This window comes from Aquarana catesbeiana, linkage group LG11, assembly GCF_042186555.1.
Source record: "Aquarana catesbeiana isolate 2022-GZ linkage group LG11, ASM4218655v1, whole genome shotgun sequence".
Taxonomy (NCBI): Eukaryota; Metazoa; Chordata; class Amphibia; order Anura; family Ranidae; genus Aquarana; species Aquarana catesbeiana.
Window position 1 is genome coordinate 86587703 of NC_133334.1, and position 17839 is coordinate 86605541.

At 40.3% G+C, this 17839-nt stretch overlaps 1 protein-coding gene across 2 annotated transcripts in view; it reads left to right on the top strand.

The window, feature by feature from the left end:
- The window catches only part of TNNT3 (troponin T3, fast skeletal type), a 37546-nt gene extending 30545 nt beyond the window's left edge, over positions 1-7001 (top strand). The window contains exons 10-11 of one of the 2 annotated variants that reach the window (XM_073604699.1): positions 3086-3126; positions 6742-7001. In XM_073604699.1, coding sequence (XP_073460800.1) covers positions 3086-3126; positions 6742-6793 — 93 coding nt within the window. In that variant the 3' untranslated portion in view covers positions 6794-7001. Of the gene's footprint in view, positions 1-3085; positions 3127-4212; positions 4254-6741 lie in introns of both variants that reach the window. The other variant, XM_073604700.1, reaches the window with a different exon arrangement.
- Positions 7002-17839: the final 10838 nt, after the last annotated feature.

Here is a 17839-nt window from a genome sequence, read left to right on the forward strand (position 1 = left end):
AGTCTTTCACACTGGGGAGGCATGGGAAGAGGTTTTCAGGCACTATTTCTAGCGCTAAAACGCCTGAAAGCCGCCTTTAGTGTGAAAGGGGTCTAAAAGTCAACGCACTGCCCCAGACAGATTTTTCTTCTGTACTTACCTGTTTACAAGGATGATGTTATAGTATTACTATTATAATAGTGGTCAAATTTCGATATTATGGTAGTCACTGTAGGGTCCTTTGATCGTTCTAGAATGCAAAGAAGCTGTCCATACAATATTATTTTTTTATATAAGCAATACCTATGCAAGTTATCAAACTGCAACTCAAAAATTACACATGAGTTTAAAGATCCTTTGTTGATAAGACTTGCAGGACTAAATCTTGACATTTTCTTCATTTTGCCAATTTGCTGTTACTATTATGTATCTCACAAAATAGTTGAAAACACACTACTGTGAAATATCAATAATAAGCACATTGGAAAAAAAATATATACATATTGTAAAACATATTTGCAATGTGTAATTTTCAGTCTGTCCTAGCTTTATCCATTAATGGAAAAGTATAGTGCATATCAAGGAGCACATATTTTGAAATGTTTTTGTAGTATTTAGTATTATGTGATGTTCACATTTTTACAGGTTTGCTTTTCCACATTTTTGTTATTATACTAAGGCCTGGTTCATACCTATGCGTTTTTTTATGCTTTTTGCAGAAATGCACTACAATTCATTTAACGTGGTCTCCTATGAGACACGTTCACATCTATGCCTTGGCCCAAAAAAAAAAAAAAGCATAAAAAATGCAAATTGCGGCAAAATCATGTGTGCAAAAACGCAAAACACACTGCAGAAACAATGAAAAGCAAACTGCATAGGTGTGAACCGAGCCCAAATACAGAGGTTCTTAAGTTAGCCAGCACTGTATTTGACTTCCCACTTAAAGCATATCTAAACCCAAAACAAACATTTATTATATTGCAGAGCTTACCAGTCCTTAGATGTGGTAGATACATTAGTTTTCTTTTCTAGAATTTTTTTTTTTGCTTTAATTTTAGTGACCCTGCCAGTAAGTCTGGCCCAAACAAACTACACTGGGGAGGTATGGGAAGAGGTTTTCAGGCACAATTTCTAGCGCTAAAACGCCTGAAAGCCGCCTTTAGTGTGAAAGGGGTCTAAAAGTCAACGCACTGCCCCAGACAGATTTTTCTTCTGTACTTACCTGTTTACAAGGATGATGTTATAGTATTACTATTATAATAGTGGTCAAATTTCGATATTATGGTAGTCACTGTAGGGTCCTTTGATCGTTCTAGAATGCAAAGAAGCTGTCCATACAATATTATTTTTTTATATAAGCAATACCTATGCAAGTTATCAAACTGCAACTCAAAAATTACACATGAGTTTAAAGATCCTTTGTTGATAAGACTTGCAGGACTAAATCTTGACATTTTCTTAATTTTGCCAATTTGCTGTTACTATTATGTATCTCACAAAATAGTTGAAAACACACTACTGTGAAATATCAATAATAAGCACATTGGAAAAAAAATATATACATATTGTAAAACATATTTGCAATGTGTAATTTTCAGTCTGTCCTAGCTTTATCCATTAATGGAAAAGTATAGTGCATATCAAGGAGCACATATTTTGAATTGTTTTTGTAGTATTTAGTATTATGTGATGTTCACATTTTTACAGGTTTGCTTTTCCACATTTTTGTTATTATACTAAGGCCTGGTTCATACCTATGCGTTTTTTTATGCTTTTTGCAGAAATGCACTACAATTCATTTAACGTGGTCTCCTATGAGACACGTTCACATCTATGCCTTGGCCCAAAAAAAAAAAAAAGCATAAAAAATGCAAATTGCGGCAAAATCATGTGTGCAAAAACGCAAAACACACAGCAAAAAGCACTGCAGAAACAATGAAAAGCAAACTGCATAGGTGTGAACCGAGCCCAAATACAGAGGTTCTTAAGTTAGCCAGCACTGTATTTGACTTCCCACTTAAAGCATATCTAAACCCAAAACAAACATTTATTATATTGCAGAGCTTACCAGTCCATAGATGTGGTAGATACATTAGTTTTCTTTTCTAGAATTTTTTTTTTTGCTTTAATTTTAGTGACCCTGCCAGTAAGTCTGGTCTAAACAAACTATTTTCCATGACATTGCCATATGCCCTTGTGTGTGCTGTATCACACTGTAGTAGCATTAGCATCATACAGTAAGGTGGCACAGTGGGGGAGATTTACTAAAACTGGAGAGTGCAAAATCTGGTGCAGCTCTGCATTGCAACCAAGCAGCTTCTAGGTTTTTTTGTGAAAACTTAATTAACCAAGCTGAAGTTAGAAGTTGATTGGCTAGCACGCACAGCTGCACCACTAGATTCTGAGTGCTCCAGTTTTAGTAAACCTCCCCCTGTGCTTCAGGTAGAAGAATGGGTGGCCGGCTACCTGTCTGCTACTGGACCAGAATCAAGTTGGTTTGAATGCTTCTCTGCCACTCAGGAGAAGCCTTGTTTTTTTTTTTTTTTTTTTTATCAACGAATACAAGGATTTTTCTGATTGGCTGAAGTGGAAATTGTTATGTCAGTGGCTGCCCCTATCAGTCAATTAGAAAGTGTTTAGTGGCTGCAACTTTTGCTCTACATAGAAAGTTTTCAGTGGCTGGCATATAATTTGTACATTTAAGGCTGGGTTCACACTAGTGCGAACTGGATGCGGGAAACATTGTGACCGGCTCTCATATCTCCGCAGCGGCTCCAGTGTGATTTGCACAGGAACGCTGTGCGTCTTTCTGGTCCATTTCAGGTCCGAATTCAGCCAAAAGTTCGGGCTGAAATTGGACCTGAAACGGTGAACGAGGACGCACTGGACTCCTGCTGTGAGCTGCTGCATGCTCATATGTGAACCCAGCCTAAAACATTAGAGATGTAATAAAAAAACGATTATATGAGTAGCTGTGATGTATTTGTAGTGGTAATTGTAGGGTCAAATTTGATGGCACATCTAAGAAGTCAGCACACATTATCCTACCAGGCACTTGCTTCCAGTATGCCCTTATTCACATGATTATCTTGGTTTTTCTTAGATTACAACCCTGCACAGGAGAGTAGAGGAACTCTCTAAGTTGTAAGTAGAGATGCCTCTTACGAATGAGGCTAACTCAACTGAACTGTCTGTTCAGGTGTGTGTTTGGGTAGCAGTGGGTACGACCGGGCTTGTGGCTAAGCAATGGCCCAAGGAAGGTTTATGGATATAGCAAACAAGGACATCAGGACTACAAAAAGGTTCCATTTTTTTAGAGCTGTTTTGTATAATACTCAAATTTGCTCATTTTAGCTTGTGCAAAAAAATAAATAAATAATTATTTAAATAAATAAAAAGGTTGCTCCAGGTGACAGAAAGAATACTCCTGGAGGCTTACAGAATGTTCTTGTATAAGGTAATTAGTTACGTGGCATAGTGCAGTGTCTTGAGTTGGACACATTAGCAGTAAGAGCTCCTACATTCTTGTGTATAATATAATGATTCTGTACTAAATGTACAGGCTAAATCTCAGGTTCATTATACATCATGAGCAGTGTAAAAACTGCTTGGTAAACATTCATAATAACGATGCTGAACACATGGTAGATGGTTAGTTGTTATGATATGCAACCATTGAACAATCTGTTTTATTATAGCCAATAACAAAATAAACATTTGAAGGCGAATTCTGTGAAGCACATATGAAAAGCATGGTATAATAGTCAACATTTCTCTACCAAACCAATTGGGTTCTTGTCATAAATAAATAGAAAGCCTATCTAAATGAGTATCAACAATACTGACTTATCTTCCCATCATGTGATAATTAAGTACAGAGCCAGAGTGACCCATAAAAATTCTTCATTGAATAAACTTGTAGTCTTGATGTCCTGTGATCCCACTCTTGTTGGGTTAGATTAGGGTAGGTGCCTCTGCTCCATGCCCTAGCCCGGGTGTTAAGTAAAGGTAAGTAACTGTGTGTCTGGAGACATGCATAGAGGTATTTGTGTGTGTGCAGGTCACTAGACACTCTTATCTTGCCTATATGGATCGCCACCCTGGAGAGATGGTGCCAGGTAACAGCATTCCAACAAGAAACCTAAGGAACCTCTGACAAAGCATCAGGGTGTTGGAGGTAAGGAACCGTGAAGGACTACAGTATAAATGGTTTGTATGTTGTTTTAACAGGTTACAACACTCAGGAACCGCATTGATCAGCTTCAGAAACAGTAAGTATTGCTAGATACGACAACATTGTCCCGATTCCAGCCTGCATATTATCCCTGATAACTGAAATAGTATTTACAATACAGACTCAGAATTATTTTCTGAATTCAAATTCATTTCTAACCTACTGATTCAAAAAAAAAAAAAAAAAAAATTTGAAAACCAGTAGCCCCTAAAAGCAACACTGCATGGATTTCGGTAGGACTGACTATGTTTATAATAAACTATTTGTATTTTCTCAAAAATACAATTTATCCCAAACAACCTAGCTCACAATGACCAATATATCTTTTCTAACCCATAGGTACAATTCCCCTCCATATTTGTTCAATTTCAATTAATGGCTTGTTAAATCTAGGGCTGCTGCACTTTTGGTAGAGGCAGCCATTTTGTGACTTCAAACAGCCATTTTTTGACAATGGTTCTTAATGAATCAATTCCCTGCATCCTCACTAATTTTTCTTTAGCTTTCAAAATGGCTACCAGACCAGTGTGTACTTTATGGTGTCATAAAGGAAATTTGTAAATACATACCGGCTCTACTCACCCCTATTTTTTGCTAACCCAATATATGCACTTCAAAGCATTAAAACAATTACCTAGTGACAATTTAATGCAATATAACTGCATAACATGGACCTATGATGTCTTGCAAATATCACCTAACAACTATGCTCAGCCCAGCCTAGCCACAAGTGTACTGGTCACCAATATGCAGCAGAGGCTTGACTATCAATTCAGAGAACACATTTTATAAGACTACTTGTTCAGCTCGTAATTTGACAGCCTTCAGAGAGAACAGGTGATCCGTACACTTGTGTCAAGTCTCACCTAGGCTTGATGACTGACCTACCTAATTATGAGACCATGTGTGCCGTCACAAGCATGGTAGATATCACTGGTCTTGAGAGATATCACAGGCCGAATAGGACACCACTTCTTCACTCGATATCTCCAGCCTACCATGATATCTCCAGTCTAACCCTGAGCAGTAACAAGTAAGTAGACTAACCTGCTGCTGACCCTGGTGTGTCAGGTACAGTATATGAGAAGCACACTCCGGTTCTGTCAGCACATACAAGGCCTGGGTCTCTTCGCAGCCCATACTAAACTCCAGTAACTGGTTTTACCCAATCCTGATGTTGGTCTTTATGATTGTGATGGCAGAATGTTAGCAGTGTGTATTTGAGACATGTATGCATGATAATCTGAAGGGAAGTACAGCATGTGAGAGAAAATGTACAGTCTCTCCCAAACTAACATGACAATATGGTAAGTAATACTGACTGTTTGTGTGTATGTAGGGGAAACTAGCAGGACCGTTAAGCCTAACAAGTGGCTCATTTAAAGAGGTCAATAATAACATTTTTGGCTACTTTAATACCTAGAAAAATGTCATACTATATTGATATATGGGCTCTTGCCAAGTCCATCCAGTTGTATTATGTTAGCCATGTTAGGCTGGAAAGAAGTCCATTACATTGCTTTCCAATGATTCTGCCAGCCAGGAAATCAGCTGACCACGTTAAATCCCACCTGTAATAATTATAATTACAAACATTTAGGCCTAACTTACACCTATGCATTTTTACTGCTTTTTGCATTTTGCAGATTTGCACTATAGTCCATTTAACATGGTTTCCTACGGAACACGTTCTGTAGTGCAAATCTGCAAAATGCAAAAGGTGAGAATCAGCCCTTAGACTTCCGATATCTGGAACTTTCAGAAAAACAGCTGAAAAATGTTATCATTCTTTCTTTTACATAAGCCAACTTGTGTAAACTTGGTTTATCATCCTGCAATATCAACAGTATTTTTTCTGTTTCTTCTATTTCTGTTTTTGTCCTCCTTGACCACCTTCTGTATTCTCTCTTTACTCACCTTAAAGTTGAACTGAACTAAAAAAGTGCAGATATGCTATGTTATAAGGAAAATGTATAAATGGTAATTGAGCCTAAGCAGTGCCCTGAAAAAAAATTACTTTTGGTCTGAAATTCATCCAGAAAATAGCTGTGTACTTCCTGGTACGTAAGGGTGCCTAGGAACCCCTGTACTTACAGCCTCACATCTGTACATCTGCAATGTGAGATCTAAGGCACTGTTGCTAGTCTTGACAGATTTGGAGTGATATTTGGTTATATCACCAGTCTGTGGTTCACTGTTCTTCTTGCTGGAGGCTCTGACATGAGAAAGCAATATCCTGTCCCCACCAAAATGGCCTCCTCCATACAGAGACACGGTGTAGAACAAGGCATGGCAAGTTGGTAATGAGAAAAGCTGAGCCACAAGGAGACCAGGGACAATGCTACTGACTAGTCCTTTGCCCACTACCTGCTTTTTTTTGGGCACATTGTCCAGAGTTCAGTTCCTCTTTAATACATTTCCATAACACTAATCCCCCCTATGCCATATTTTCTGTATCTGGTATTGTTCTTTTATTGTGTATGCACCCTGTCCACTAACCTGTGCCTATGTATTCCCCATTACAGCAGCAAGAAAGCAGCTGGAGGCAAAGGAAAAGTTGGGGGCCGCTGGAAGTAAACTCCCAAACCAAGACCCCGGCCGTGTCAGAGAGCAGCCCTCCTTCACCCACCTTTTACCATCCCTGATCCTGCAGGAAGCTGGCTACACTGAGTGCCCCACAAGATAGTTGTCCTGTCTATCCCTTCGGGCCACCTTTTTCTCTCTGTGGACTGCTCTGTATTATCTCTTCTCTTTTGTAAATAAAGTGTGACGCTTCTTACCCTAATGACATTCCTTGTACTTGTCACAAACACCCCACAGAAGAATGACAGAAATGCTGCCTACCATTAGATAACAAACATGTGACATGGTCATGGCCTGTGGGTCTCCATATTATCATATGCGCAAAATGTGGTAACACTGAAGGACACAAGTTCTGTATGTCACTGGATATGTGGGGAAGGATACAATCTCACCATTAAAGCGTATATCAAGCCAACCATTTCTTTATCTTGTTTTGGATATGGTGGGGGTTTAAAACTTTTTTTTTTTTAGTTTAGCAATCTTCCAAAGGGAACATTGGTTGTGGTTATCCTGGTGACAACCTGGGATTCCTTATTTTTGGAGGTTTTTTCCCTCTCACTTCCTGTTTTGGTTATGGGACAGAAAGTGAAAGGAAATCTTCCCAATGGGACACATATGGCAAAAAAAAAAAAAAAAAAAAAAAAAAAAAAAAAAAAGAAATGGAAAAAAAAATGCTTTTAATTCTGCTTTAAAGGATAAGTTCACTTTTTGCAAAAAATAAAAATAAATACACATTTTTTTACCTGCAAAAAAAAAAAATGTGTATTTTATTTTTTTGGGAGCCTGTAAAGCATTGCGGCCATGATCAGCAGATCGCTGGCGGCATGCAGGTCTCCAGCAGAGCCAGCGTATCTGCTTCCCCGTACATCCCGTATGGATAAGCAAATACGATCTGATAGGCAGTATGAATGAACTACCACAGTGCTCTACAGCGCCGTGGTAGTTCATTGAAGACCTTGTAGTTTTCCATGCCCAGAGCCCTGTCATATCAATCAGTGACGCGGCCGGCCGGGCGAGAAGAACCCCGCTAGCTGTCACAGCGGGGATCAGGGTGGTGCGGGGGCGGTCTGCTCGTAACACCCTGAATATGGGTTTAACATGTAACATGTTAAGATAGGTGAAGTTATCCTTTAAAGCTGGACTCCAGGTATTTATTGCATACTGTTATTGGCCCAATGTAAATATATATATTCCTTAGTGTGGGACTGCTGTAAAAGTGAAAAATCACTGGAGTAGTCGCTGCTGCTACAACGACTGCCGCAGTCTTCTGGGTCCTGAGCAAAGCATCTGCCCCTCCTGCATACTAACCACAATGGGTCGTCTGCACGGCGTGGTCACCATTCCCTGATTGAACAAAGTGGAGAGGCAGGGTGATGACATCACAATCACCATGACAATCGAGTGAACTTCTGTGTACATTATGCAGAAGGGTAGCCACTTGGCACAGGACCCAGTAGACCATAGCGATCACTGAAGTTGAACTAGATGGACTTGTGTCTTTTTTCAACCAGACTACCTATGCAAATAGTGACAGCTACTACAGCCATTCTCTTATTGCACAACAGTCCTACATATGTAAACTTACATTGGTCCAAACAGGACCAATTTAATTATGCATTAAAAATGTGTTTAATCTCACCTCCTTTTCTTCTGCTGATAAATGTTTCAACAGACCAGACGTGAGGAAAAATCTGCTATAATCACAAAAACTCAAAAATCTGACATGGGGTTCAAACCTTCCAATACTCTAATAAAGAAAAGTATAAGCCACTTTTAGGGAGACTTTGTGCACTATCTATTCTCTCTTATTCTCGTCACCTGGGCAAGAAGACAGGAAATATCCCCAATGGGGACACAACAACAAAACCCTGACAAAGGTTCTAATCCATTTCCACTCTACTGAAACGTGTTTTTATTGTCGTTGGTGACCCAGTTGAGCTGGTGGGCTTTCAAAATATAATACAAATTCCTGAACCGGAAAAGAGAAAAAGATTAAATTTTTCCTACCTTTCGTATTTTCTGTATATCACAATTAAACTTTAAAAAAAAGGTGTACACAGCTGGGCTTATTAGCAGAAAAAGAAAATTGTTGATTTTAAAAAACAGAAGTCAGGTCTCAGTGGGTTAGAACAGATTAGTTAAAGCTGAAGATACTATAGGCAGTTCCATATTTCCACTGTTCTAAGGGGTACAGCTATTATATGACCTGAGCCAGAATTCAGGACTAAAAGTAGATTCTTTATTATATTAGGAAAAATAGACAATTAGCCTCTTCAATGTAGTTCCTGCATTGAGGTGCTCTGCAATATGACAGCCAATTTCTTTTGAATGCTCACCACACACAAAACTGTACCAGCTGCATTTACAGCAGCACAGCCCATTAAAATGCACAGTGGAGGCAATTCAATGGGGCATTTGTAACACGTCTTGCAGTGTGAGTAGTCAGAAACTTTGCGCCAAATAATGAAAACTCTAACATTTTCATTGTTAGTACTAACACATGCGTCAAAATCAAGTAGTTCTTTTTTGTGACACTCTTACTGAATGGCGCTATTGTTTAGACAAATTCATAGAGAAATACTGCCACGTCAGTGATAAGAGAAGTGGAGGTACATAGCGTTGCACCAATACTGTTATTGGTGCCAATACTAAGCATTTGCAGGAGTATTGGTACGTGTGCAAATGCACGAATACTAAAAACCGATACCTTCAGGCTCAGTTCTTTTAGCTGTTCATGGGATTCCCCCGTTGACAGCTGAAATGTAAACAAAAAAATGCTGACAATTATCGGTTGTTAAGGAGTGGGGCCGCCCCATCCTTAACAACCAATGACTCATTCAGCTTTTAGCAGGGTTCCCCTGCTGACAGCTGAAGTGTAAACAAAACCAGGGGTGGACTGACCATTTGGGCACTGCCCAGGGGTCCCATGATAGAACATGTCAGTGTCCATGAATGCAGCGGCTGAGGTGTGGTATGACAGATCCTCACCCGCACACAGACACGGATGGTCCGTGTAGATCCCAGGGCTCTCCCTAACAGCTTGGTGAGTGGGAGGATGTGACGGATCAGCTCTCCTCCTTCCTGCTGACAGCCAAAAGGAAAGCACCGCCGATCTCGGGCCATCGCAACCACCTACCTCAGGCCACCTGGGACGATGGTAGCGGTGCTCAGGGGGAGAAGAAAGGGAGGATAAGTAGGCACACAAAGTATAAAAATACATTGTGATGTTCTCCCTCCTGATGCAGGACTTTACAGGTGAGGTGCTGCATATAACCATGATTGGTGCTTGGTTCAGGGGCAGGAGGCGAGAGACATCAATTAACACAAAAAGGAGAATTGTGGTGCTGGAAGAAGAAGAGAAGGTTGGGGTAGGTTGGTGGAGATGACAGCATGGTCTTCCTAGCGCCGAGTATTGGGAGTGCTGTGTTTCTACATCACTTGGTCTCAGCCAGATGGTAATATTACACAGCACACTGGCAGATGATGAAGACCCCCTCCCTGCACCTCCTCCCCCTTCTTCTTCTCTTAATCTCCCTAATTGCCAGTAATAGGTATCGGTAAGTGGTACCGGCGATTATGTGAAACAAAAAATATAGGTAGCTAAAAAAAAAGTGGTATTGGTGCATCCCAGAGGTAAATACATCTACTCCATGTAATAGTAAATTGTTCATTCTCATCTTTGAGACAATTCTGTGACAGACATGTCTGAGTTCCTCTACAATTGATAACTTGCTCCGCCTGTAAAAAAAGCCACGGCTTTGCAGGAGAGATGTTTGCAACACTTCTGCAACAAATCTGACAGATCCACATACACCTTACCGAACGTACACTAGTAAATCTGTCACTAGTTCTGCCATCTAAGGTGTTCAAAATATGGTAGCGCCCCATTACAGTTTGTACAGTTCTTCAACCACTTCAGCCCCGGAAAGATTTACCCCCTTCCTGACCAAGCCCTTTTTTGCGATACAGAACTGCATCTCATTAACTGACAATTGTGCGGTCGTGCGATGTTGTACCCAAACAAAATTAACATCCTTTTTTTCCCAGAACTAGAGCTTTCTTTTGGTTGTATTTGATCACCTCTGTAGTTTTTATTTTCTGCGCTATAAACAAAAAAATTAGCGTCAATTTAAAAAAAAAAAAAAAAAGCTGTTATTTTTTTTACTTGCTATAATAAATATCCCCCAAAAATATATAAAAAAAAACACATTTCTTCCACAGTTTAGGCCAATATGTATTTTTCTACATACAGTGGGGCAAAAAAGTATTTAGTCAGCCACCAATTGTGCAAGTTCTCCCACTTAAAAAGATGAGAGAGGTCTGTAATTGTCATCATAGGTATACCTCAACTATGAGAGACAAAATGTGGAAACAAATCCAGACAATCACATTGTCTGATTTTTTAAAGAATTTATTTGCAAATTATGGTGGAAAATAAGTATTTGGTCACCTACAAACAGCCAAGATTTCTGGCTCTCACAGACCTGTATCTTCTTCTTTAACCTCCCTGGCGGTATGATTATTTCGGATTTTAGGTGCTGAAAGCAGTACCATTATTTTGCATGGAAATTTGGCGTTTTATATTGTAGGTCTGTAAATCTTAACAATAACACACTTAAATCTGTCCAAACCAGAGTCTAGTAGATATCCCGGGTATGATAAAGTTTGAAACACAAAAACATAAATTATAATATAATAAATAAAAATAATAAAAAAAAAAAAAAAAAATAGTAATAAAATAAATTTCCCCACAATTCACTATCGCTCAATTCTGCAAGTGTTCTAATTTACTATCGCTGTTTTCTAGCTGGTCTAAAGCCACTTTTGACGTAAAGGGACACTTTTTGGTTGCTATGGACAATCTCCAGTTTCCAGGCAGAAAGAACAGTGTATATCATGTAAAATTGCATGCAGGGCATGGGACAAAGCACTGGGGACAAAAGGGATGTGAAATCATTTCATACAGTACTGTAATCTGTAAGATTACAGTACTGTATGCGTTATGCTTTTTACATTTTTTTGAATTTGCCGCCAGGCTCCGCCCCCGTGCGTCGCGCCGCTCGCAGGGAACGGAGCCTGGCACGGAGAGGCTTCGGAGGAGGACGGAGCCCTCGGACACTGCGGGTGACATCGCAGGATCCCGGGGACAAGGTAAGTAACGCCGCCCCAGGATCCTGCAATGCGATCCCGAGTGTGGCTCGGGGTTACCGCTAATGGTACTGAATTTTAACCCCGAGCCACACTCGGGAAAACCGCCAGGGAGGCTACGAGGCTCCTCTGTCCTCCACTCATTACCTGTATTAATGGCATCTGTTTGAACTTGTTATCAGTATAAAAGACACCCGTCCACAACCTCAAAAAGTCACACTCCAAACTCCACTATGGTGAAGACCAAACAGCTGTCGAAAGACACCAGAAACAAAATTGTAGACCTGCACCAGGCTAGGAAGACTGAATCTGCAATAGGCAAGCAGCTTGGTATGAAGAAATCAACTGTGGGAGCAATAATTAGAAAATGGAAGACATACAAGACCACTAATAATCTCCCTCGATCTGGGGCTCCACGCAAGATCTCACCCCGTGGGGTCAAAATGATCACAAGAACGGTGAGTAAAAATCCCAGAACCACACGGGGGGACCTAGTGAATGACCTACAGAGAGCTGGGACCAACATAACAAAAGCTACCATCAGTAACACACTACGCCGCCAGGGACTCAGATCCTGCAGTGCCAGACGTGTCCCTCTGCTTAAGCCATGTCCGGGCCCGTCTGAGGTTTGCTAGAGAGCATTTGGATGATCCAGAAGAGGATTGGGAGAATGTCATATGGTCAGATGAAACCAAAGTAGAACTGTTTGGTAGACACACAACTCGTCGTGTTTGGAGGAGAGAGAATGCTGAGTTGCAACCAAAGAACACCATACCTACTGTTTCTCTGCAAAGGGAACAGGATGACTGACCCGTGTACATGAAAGAATGAATGGGGCCATGTATCGTGAGATTTTAAGTGCAAACCTCCTCCCATCAGCAAGGGCATTGAAGATGAAATGTGGCTGGGTCTTTCAGCATGACAATGATCCCAAACACACCGCCCGGGCAACGAAGGAGTGGCTTTGTAAGAAGCATTTCAAGGTCCTGGAGTGGCCTAGCCAGTCTTCAGATCTCAACCCCATAGAAAACCTTTGGAGGGAGTTGAAAGTCCATGTTGCCCAGCGACAGCCCCAAAACATCACTGCTCTAGAGGAGATCTGCATGGAGGAATGGGCCAACATACCAGCAACAGTGTGTGACAACCTTGTGAAGACTTACAGAAAACGTTTGACCTCTGTCATTGCCAACAAAGGATATATAACAAAGTATTGAGATGAACTTTTGATATTGACCAAATACTTATTTTCCACCATAACTTGCAAATAAATTCTTTCAAAAATCAGACAATGTCATTGTCTGGTTTTGTTTCCACATTTTGTCTCTCATAGTTGAGGTATACCTATGATGACAATTACAGGCCTCTCTCATCTTTTTAAGTGGGAGAACTTGCACAATTGGTGGCTGACTAAATACTTTTTTGCCCCACTGTATTTTTGGTAAAAAAAAAAACGCAACAAGCGTATATTGATTGGTTTGTGCAAGTTATCACGTCTACAAAACAGGGGATAGATTTATGGCATTTTTATTAATATTTGTTTTTTATTAGTAATGGCGGCAATCTTTTATCGTGACTGCGACATTGCGGTGGACAGATCGGACACTTTTGACATTATTTTGGGACCATTGGCATTTATACAGCGATCAGTGCTATAAAAATGCATTGATTACTGTATAAATGTCACAAGCAGGAAAGGGGTTAAACACTAGGGGTCGATTTTTGGTATGTACATGCTATGTGCTAGAAATATTGTATAAATGGACAACTTTGTGTAAAGAAAAAATGTGTTTTCATTTTCTTTCCACATTTTCCAAAAATGAAAAAAAAAAGACATGTTCAAAAGACTCATTATGCCTCATAGATTATACGTTGGTGTGTTTTCTTTCAAAAATAGGGTAATTTTTGGGGCGTTTCCATTGTCCTGGTGCTCCAGGGCCATTTGGGGAGTATTTGTACTTTCCTGGCATGTTAGGGTCTCAAGAAATGAGATAGACCATCAGTACTTAAGAAGGAACAACGATCTGGCTCCTCCTCTAGTCAGTCACATGCGCTCACAGTTAGAAACACACCTAGGGAACACATTTAACCCTTTGATCGCCCCCTATTGTTAACTCCTTGCCAGTGACATTTACACAGTAATCGGTGCATTTTTATAGCACTGATCGCTGTAAAAAATGTCAATGGTCCCCAAAAATATGTCAAAAGTGTTCGATCTGTCCACCGCAATGTCGCAGTCCCACTAAAAATCGCAGATTGCTACCATTACTAGTAAAAAAAAAAAAAAAAAAAAAAATAATAATAAAAATGCCATAAATCTGTCCCCTATTTTGTAGACGCTATAACTTTTGCGCAAACCAAACAATATACGCTTACTGCATTTTTTTTTACCAAAAATATGTAGAAGAATACATATTGGCCTAAACTGATGAAGAATTTTTTTTTTTACATTTTTTTTGGATGTTTATTATAGCAAAAAGCAAAAAATATATATTTTTTTCAAAATTGTCACATTTATTTGTTTATAGCGCAAAAATATTAAACCGCAGAGATGAGCAAATACCACCAAAAGAAAGCACTATTTGTGGGGAAAAAAGGATGTCAATTTTGTTTGGGTACAACGTTGTGCAATTGTCAATTAAAGCGACGCAGTCGCGTATCGCAAAAAATGGCCTGGTCATTAAGGGGGCAAATCCTTCCGGGCTGAAATGGTTAAAGTGGAAGTGATCAGAAAAAATAAAGACATGTTATAGGGAACATCTAGAATTGTGCCTAAACAGCGCTCTGAAAAATGTATCCTTTGTCCTGAACTCCTCCTGAAAATTAGTAGTGTACAACCTGGTATGCAAGGATGCCTAGACTCTCCTGTGCCTATAACCTCATAGTGTGAAATCTCAAGCACTGCTGCCATGGGACTGCTAATCTCAGGAGATTTGGTGATATCAGTGCTGTGCTCCTCTCTTTGCTGGAGGATGCAAAACCCTGCCTTTACCAAGATGGCTGACTCCAGAAACAATCCAAAACAAGACATAGTGTCAGTAATGGGGAAAGGATCAGCTGCAGGGAGCCAACCAGCAAGACTGGTGACAAGACATACAGCGAGGGAAAAAAGTATTTAATCCCTGCTGATTTTGTATGTTTGCTCACTGAAATGATGAATTTCTAATTTTAATGGTAGGTTTATTTTAACAGTGAGAGACAGAAGAAGAACAACATCAAGAAAAACACATTTCAAAAAAGAAATAAATTGATTTGCATTGTAACAAGTGAAATGAGTATCTGATCCCCTATCAATCAGCAAGATTTCTCGCTCCCAGGTGTCTTCAATATAGGTAATCTTAAAGGGAGTGCTCCTGATCTCAACTTGTTACTTGTATAAAAAAAAAAAAGACACCTGTCGACAGAAACAATCAGATTCCAATCTCCCCACCATGGCCAAGACCAAAGAGTTGTCCAAGGATGTCAGAGACAAGATTGTAGACCTACACAAGGCTGGAATGGGCTACAAGACCATCGCCAAGCAGCTTCTTGAGAGGGTGACAACAGTTGTTGTGAATATTCTCAAATATAAGAAACACAAAATAACGGTCAATCTCCCTTGGTCTGGGGCTCCATGCAAGATCTCATCCCGTGGAGTTTCAATAAAAATGAGAACGGTGAGGAATCAGCCCAGAACTTCACGGGAGAATCTTGTCAATGATCTTAAGGCAGCTGGGACCATAGTGACCAAGAAAACAGCAGCGCCCACAAAGTCCCCTGCTCAAGAAAGCACATGTACAGGCCCATCTGCTAATGACATCTGAATGATTCAGAGGAAAACTGGGTGAAAGTGTTGTGGTCAGATGAGACCAAAATCAAGCTCTTTGGCATCAACTCAACTTGCTGTGTTTAGTGGAGGAGGAGGAATTTTGCCTACGAACCCAAAAACACCATCCCCACCGTCAAACATGGAGATGGAAACATACTTTGGGAGCGTTTTTCTGCTAAGGGGACAGGACAACTTCACTGCATCAAAGGGATAATGGACGGGGCCATGTACTGTCAAATCTTGGACGAGAACCTCCTTCCCTCAGCCAGGGCATTGAAAATGGGTCGTGGATGGGTATTGCAGCATGACAATTACCCAAAACACATGGCCAAGGCAACAAAGGAGTGGCTCAAGAAGAAGCACGGTAAAGTCCTGAAGTGGCCTAGCCAGTTTTCAGACCTAAATCCAATGAAAAATATGTGGAGGGAGCTGAAGAATCGAGTTACCAAATGTCAGCTTCTAAACCTTAATGGCTTGGAAAGGATCTGCAAAGAGGAGTGGGACAAAATCCCTCCTGAGATGTGTGCAAACCTGGTGGCCAACTACAAGAAACGTCTAACCTCTGATTGCCAACAAGGGTTTTGCCCTCGAATATTAAGTCATGTTTTGCGAAGGGGTCAAATACTTATTTCACTCATTAAAATGCAAATCAATTTATAACTTTTTTTGAAATGCGTTTCTCTGGATTTTTTTTTTTTTTTTATTTTGTCTCTCACTGTTAAAATAAGCCTACCAAATAAAATTATAGACTGATCATTCCTTGTCAGTGGGCAAACATACAAAATCAGCAGAGGATCAAATACTTTTTTCCCTCACTGTATGCCCTTCTGCCTTATCTTGGGCACAGCTTCCAGAGTTCAGTTTCTCTTTAAAAACAAACACATTAGATTTGATAAAAAAAATAATTGTGTCTAAGCATGCTGTTGCAATGTAGCTTGACACTATAAAAACTTAGCTTGCGAGTTTGTATTTCAATGCTTACAGGAAGACAACCAGCATTCGACAGTAAATGAAGAGTAATGCACAGAACAGGTTAAGTGGTTGTAAACCCTTCCATATATCCACTGGACTCAGTTAATAAACAGAGATGAAACAAATCATCCTACATAAGTCGTGCCTGTTTATTTGTGACCTTCTCTTCTCTACATCCATTCAAAGTGCAGGCATTATAAAGCTTGTCTGATCTTCCAGATAACTGGATGGAAGGGATCCCCCTCTCCCTTCACACCACACACAGGAACAGAGCTGAGGTTGTCAATCTCAGGCTGTGCGCTGGAGTTCCCGCCTGTGACCTTTTTTCTCTTGGTGTCAGGAAAACTTGTCAGAAGTGATTCATGCTGATAGAGGAATGAAGCAGCAGACAGAAATGACACTTGGGGGGGTTATTTATGAAGGACAAATCCACTTTGCACTACAAGTGCAAAGTGCACTTGAAATTGCACTGAAAGTGCAGTCGCTGTAAATCTGAGGGGTAGATCTGAAATGAGGGGAAGCTCTGCTGATTTTAGTATCCAATCATGTGCAAGCTAAATTGCTGTTTTTTATTTTCCTTGCATGTCCCCCTCGGATCTACAGCGACTTTACTTCCAAGTGCACTTTCAGTGCAATTTCAAGTGCACTTTGCACTTGTAGTGCAAAGTGGATTTGCCGTTCGTAAATAACCCACTTAGTGCTCTTAATTGAGACAAATACACATTATAGAGGGATATGCTTTGTTCATATTTCATGTCTGAGGTTTACAACCACTTTTAGGCTGCTGCGAATCTCGAAGGAATCTTGGTCAGACAAAATACTGTACATTGCAGCACTAACCAGCATTGTATGAACATTTTGTTCAGCAAAAAGGAAATTAAGGCCAGCCATAGACAGTTTGAATCTTGGCCGATGCAGCAGGAACCGGCGGAGATTCAAACCGTGTGGGCAGGCTGAATGTACCAAGTTGATCGATCAATCGAATAACCAACCTACCGGATACACTTGCGATTATCGCTAGCGGCTACTACAGCCGCTAGCAATAATCACTGTCTTCTCCTGGCAAAAAAGGCTTCCCTCGTCCGCCTCCGCCAAGAGCAGACAATTGCTGTCAG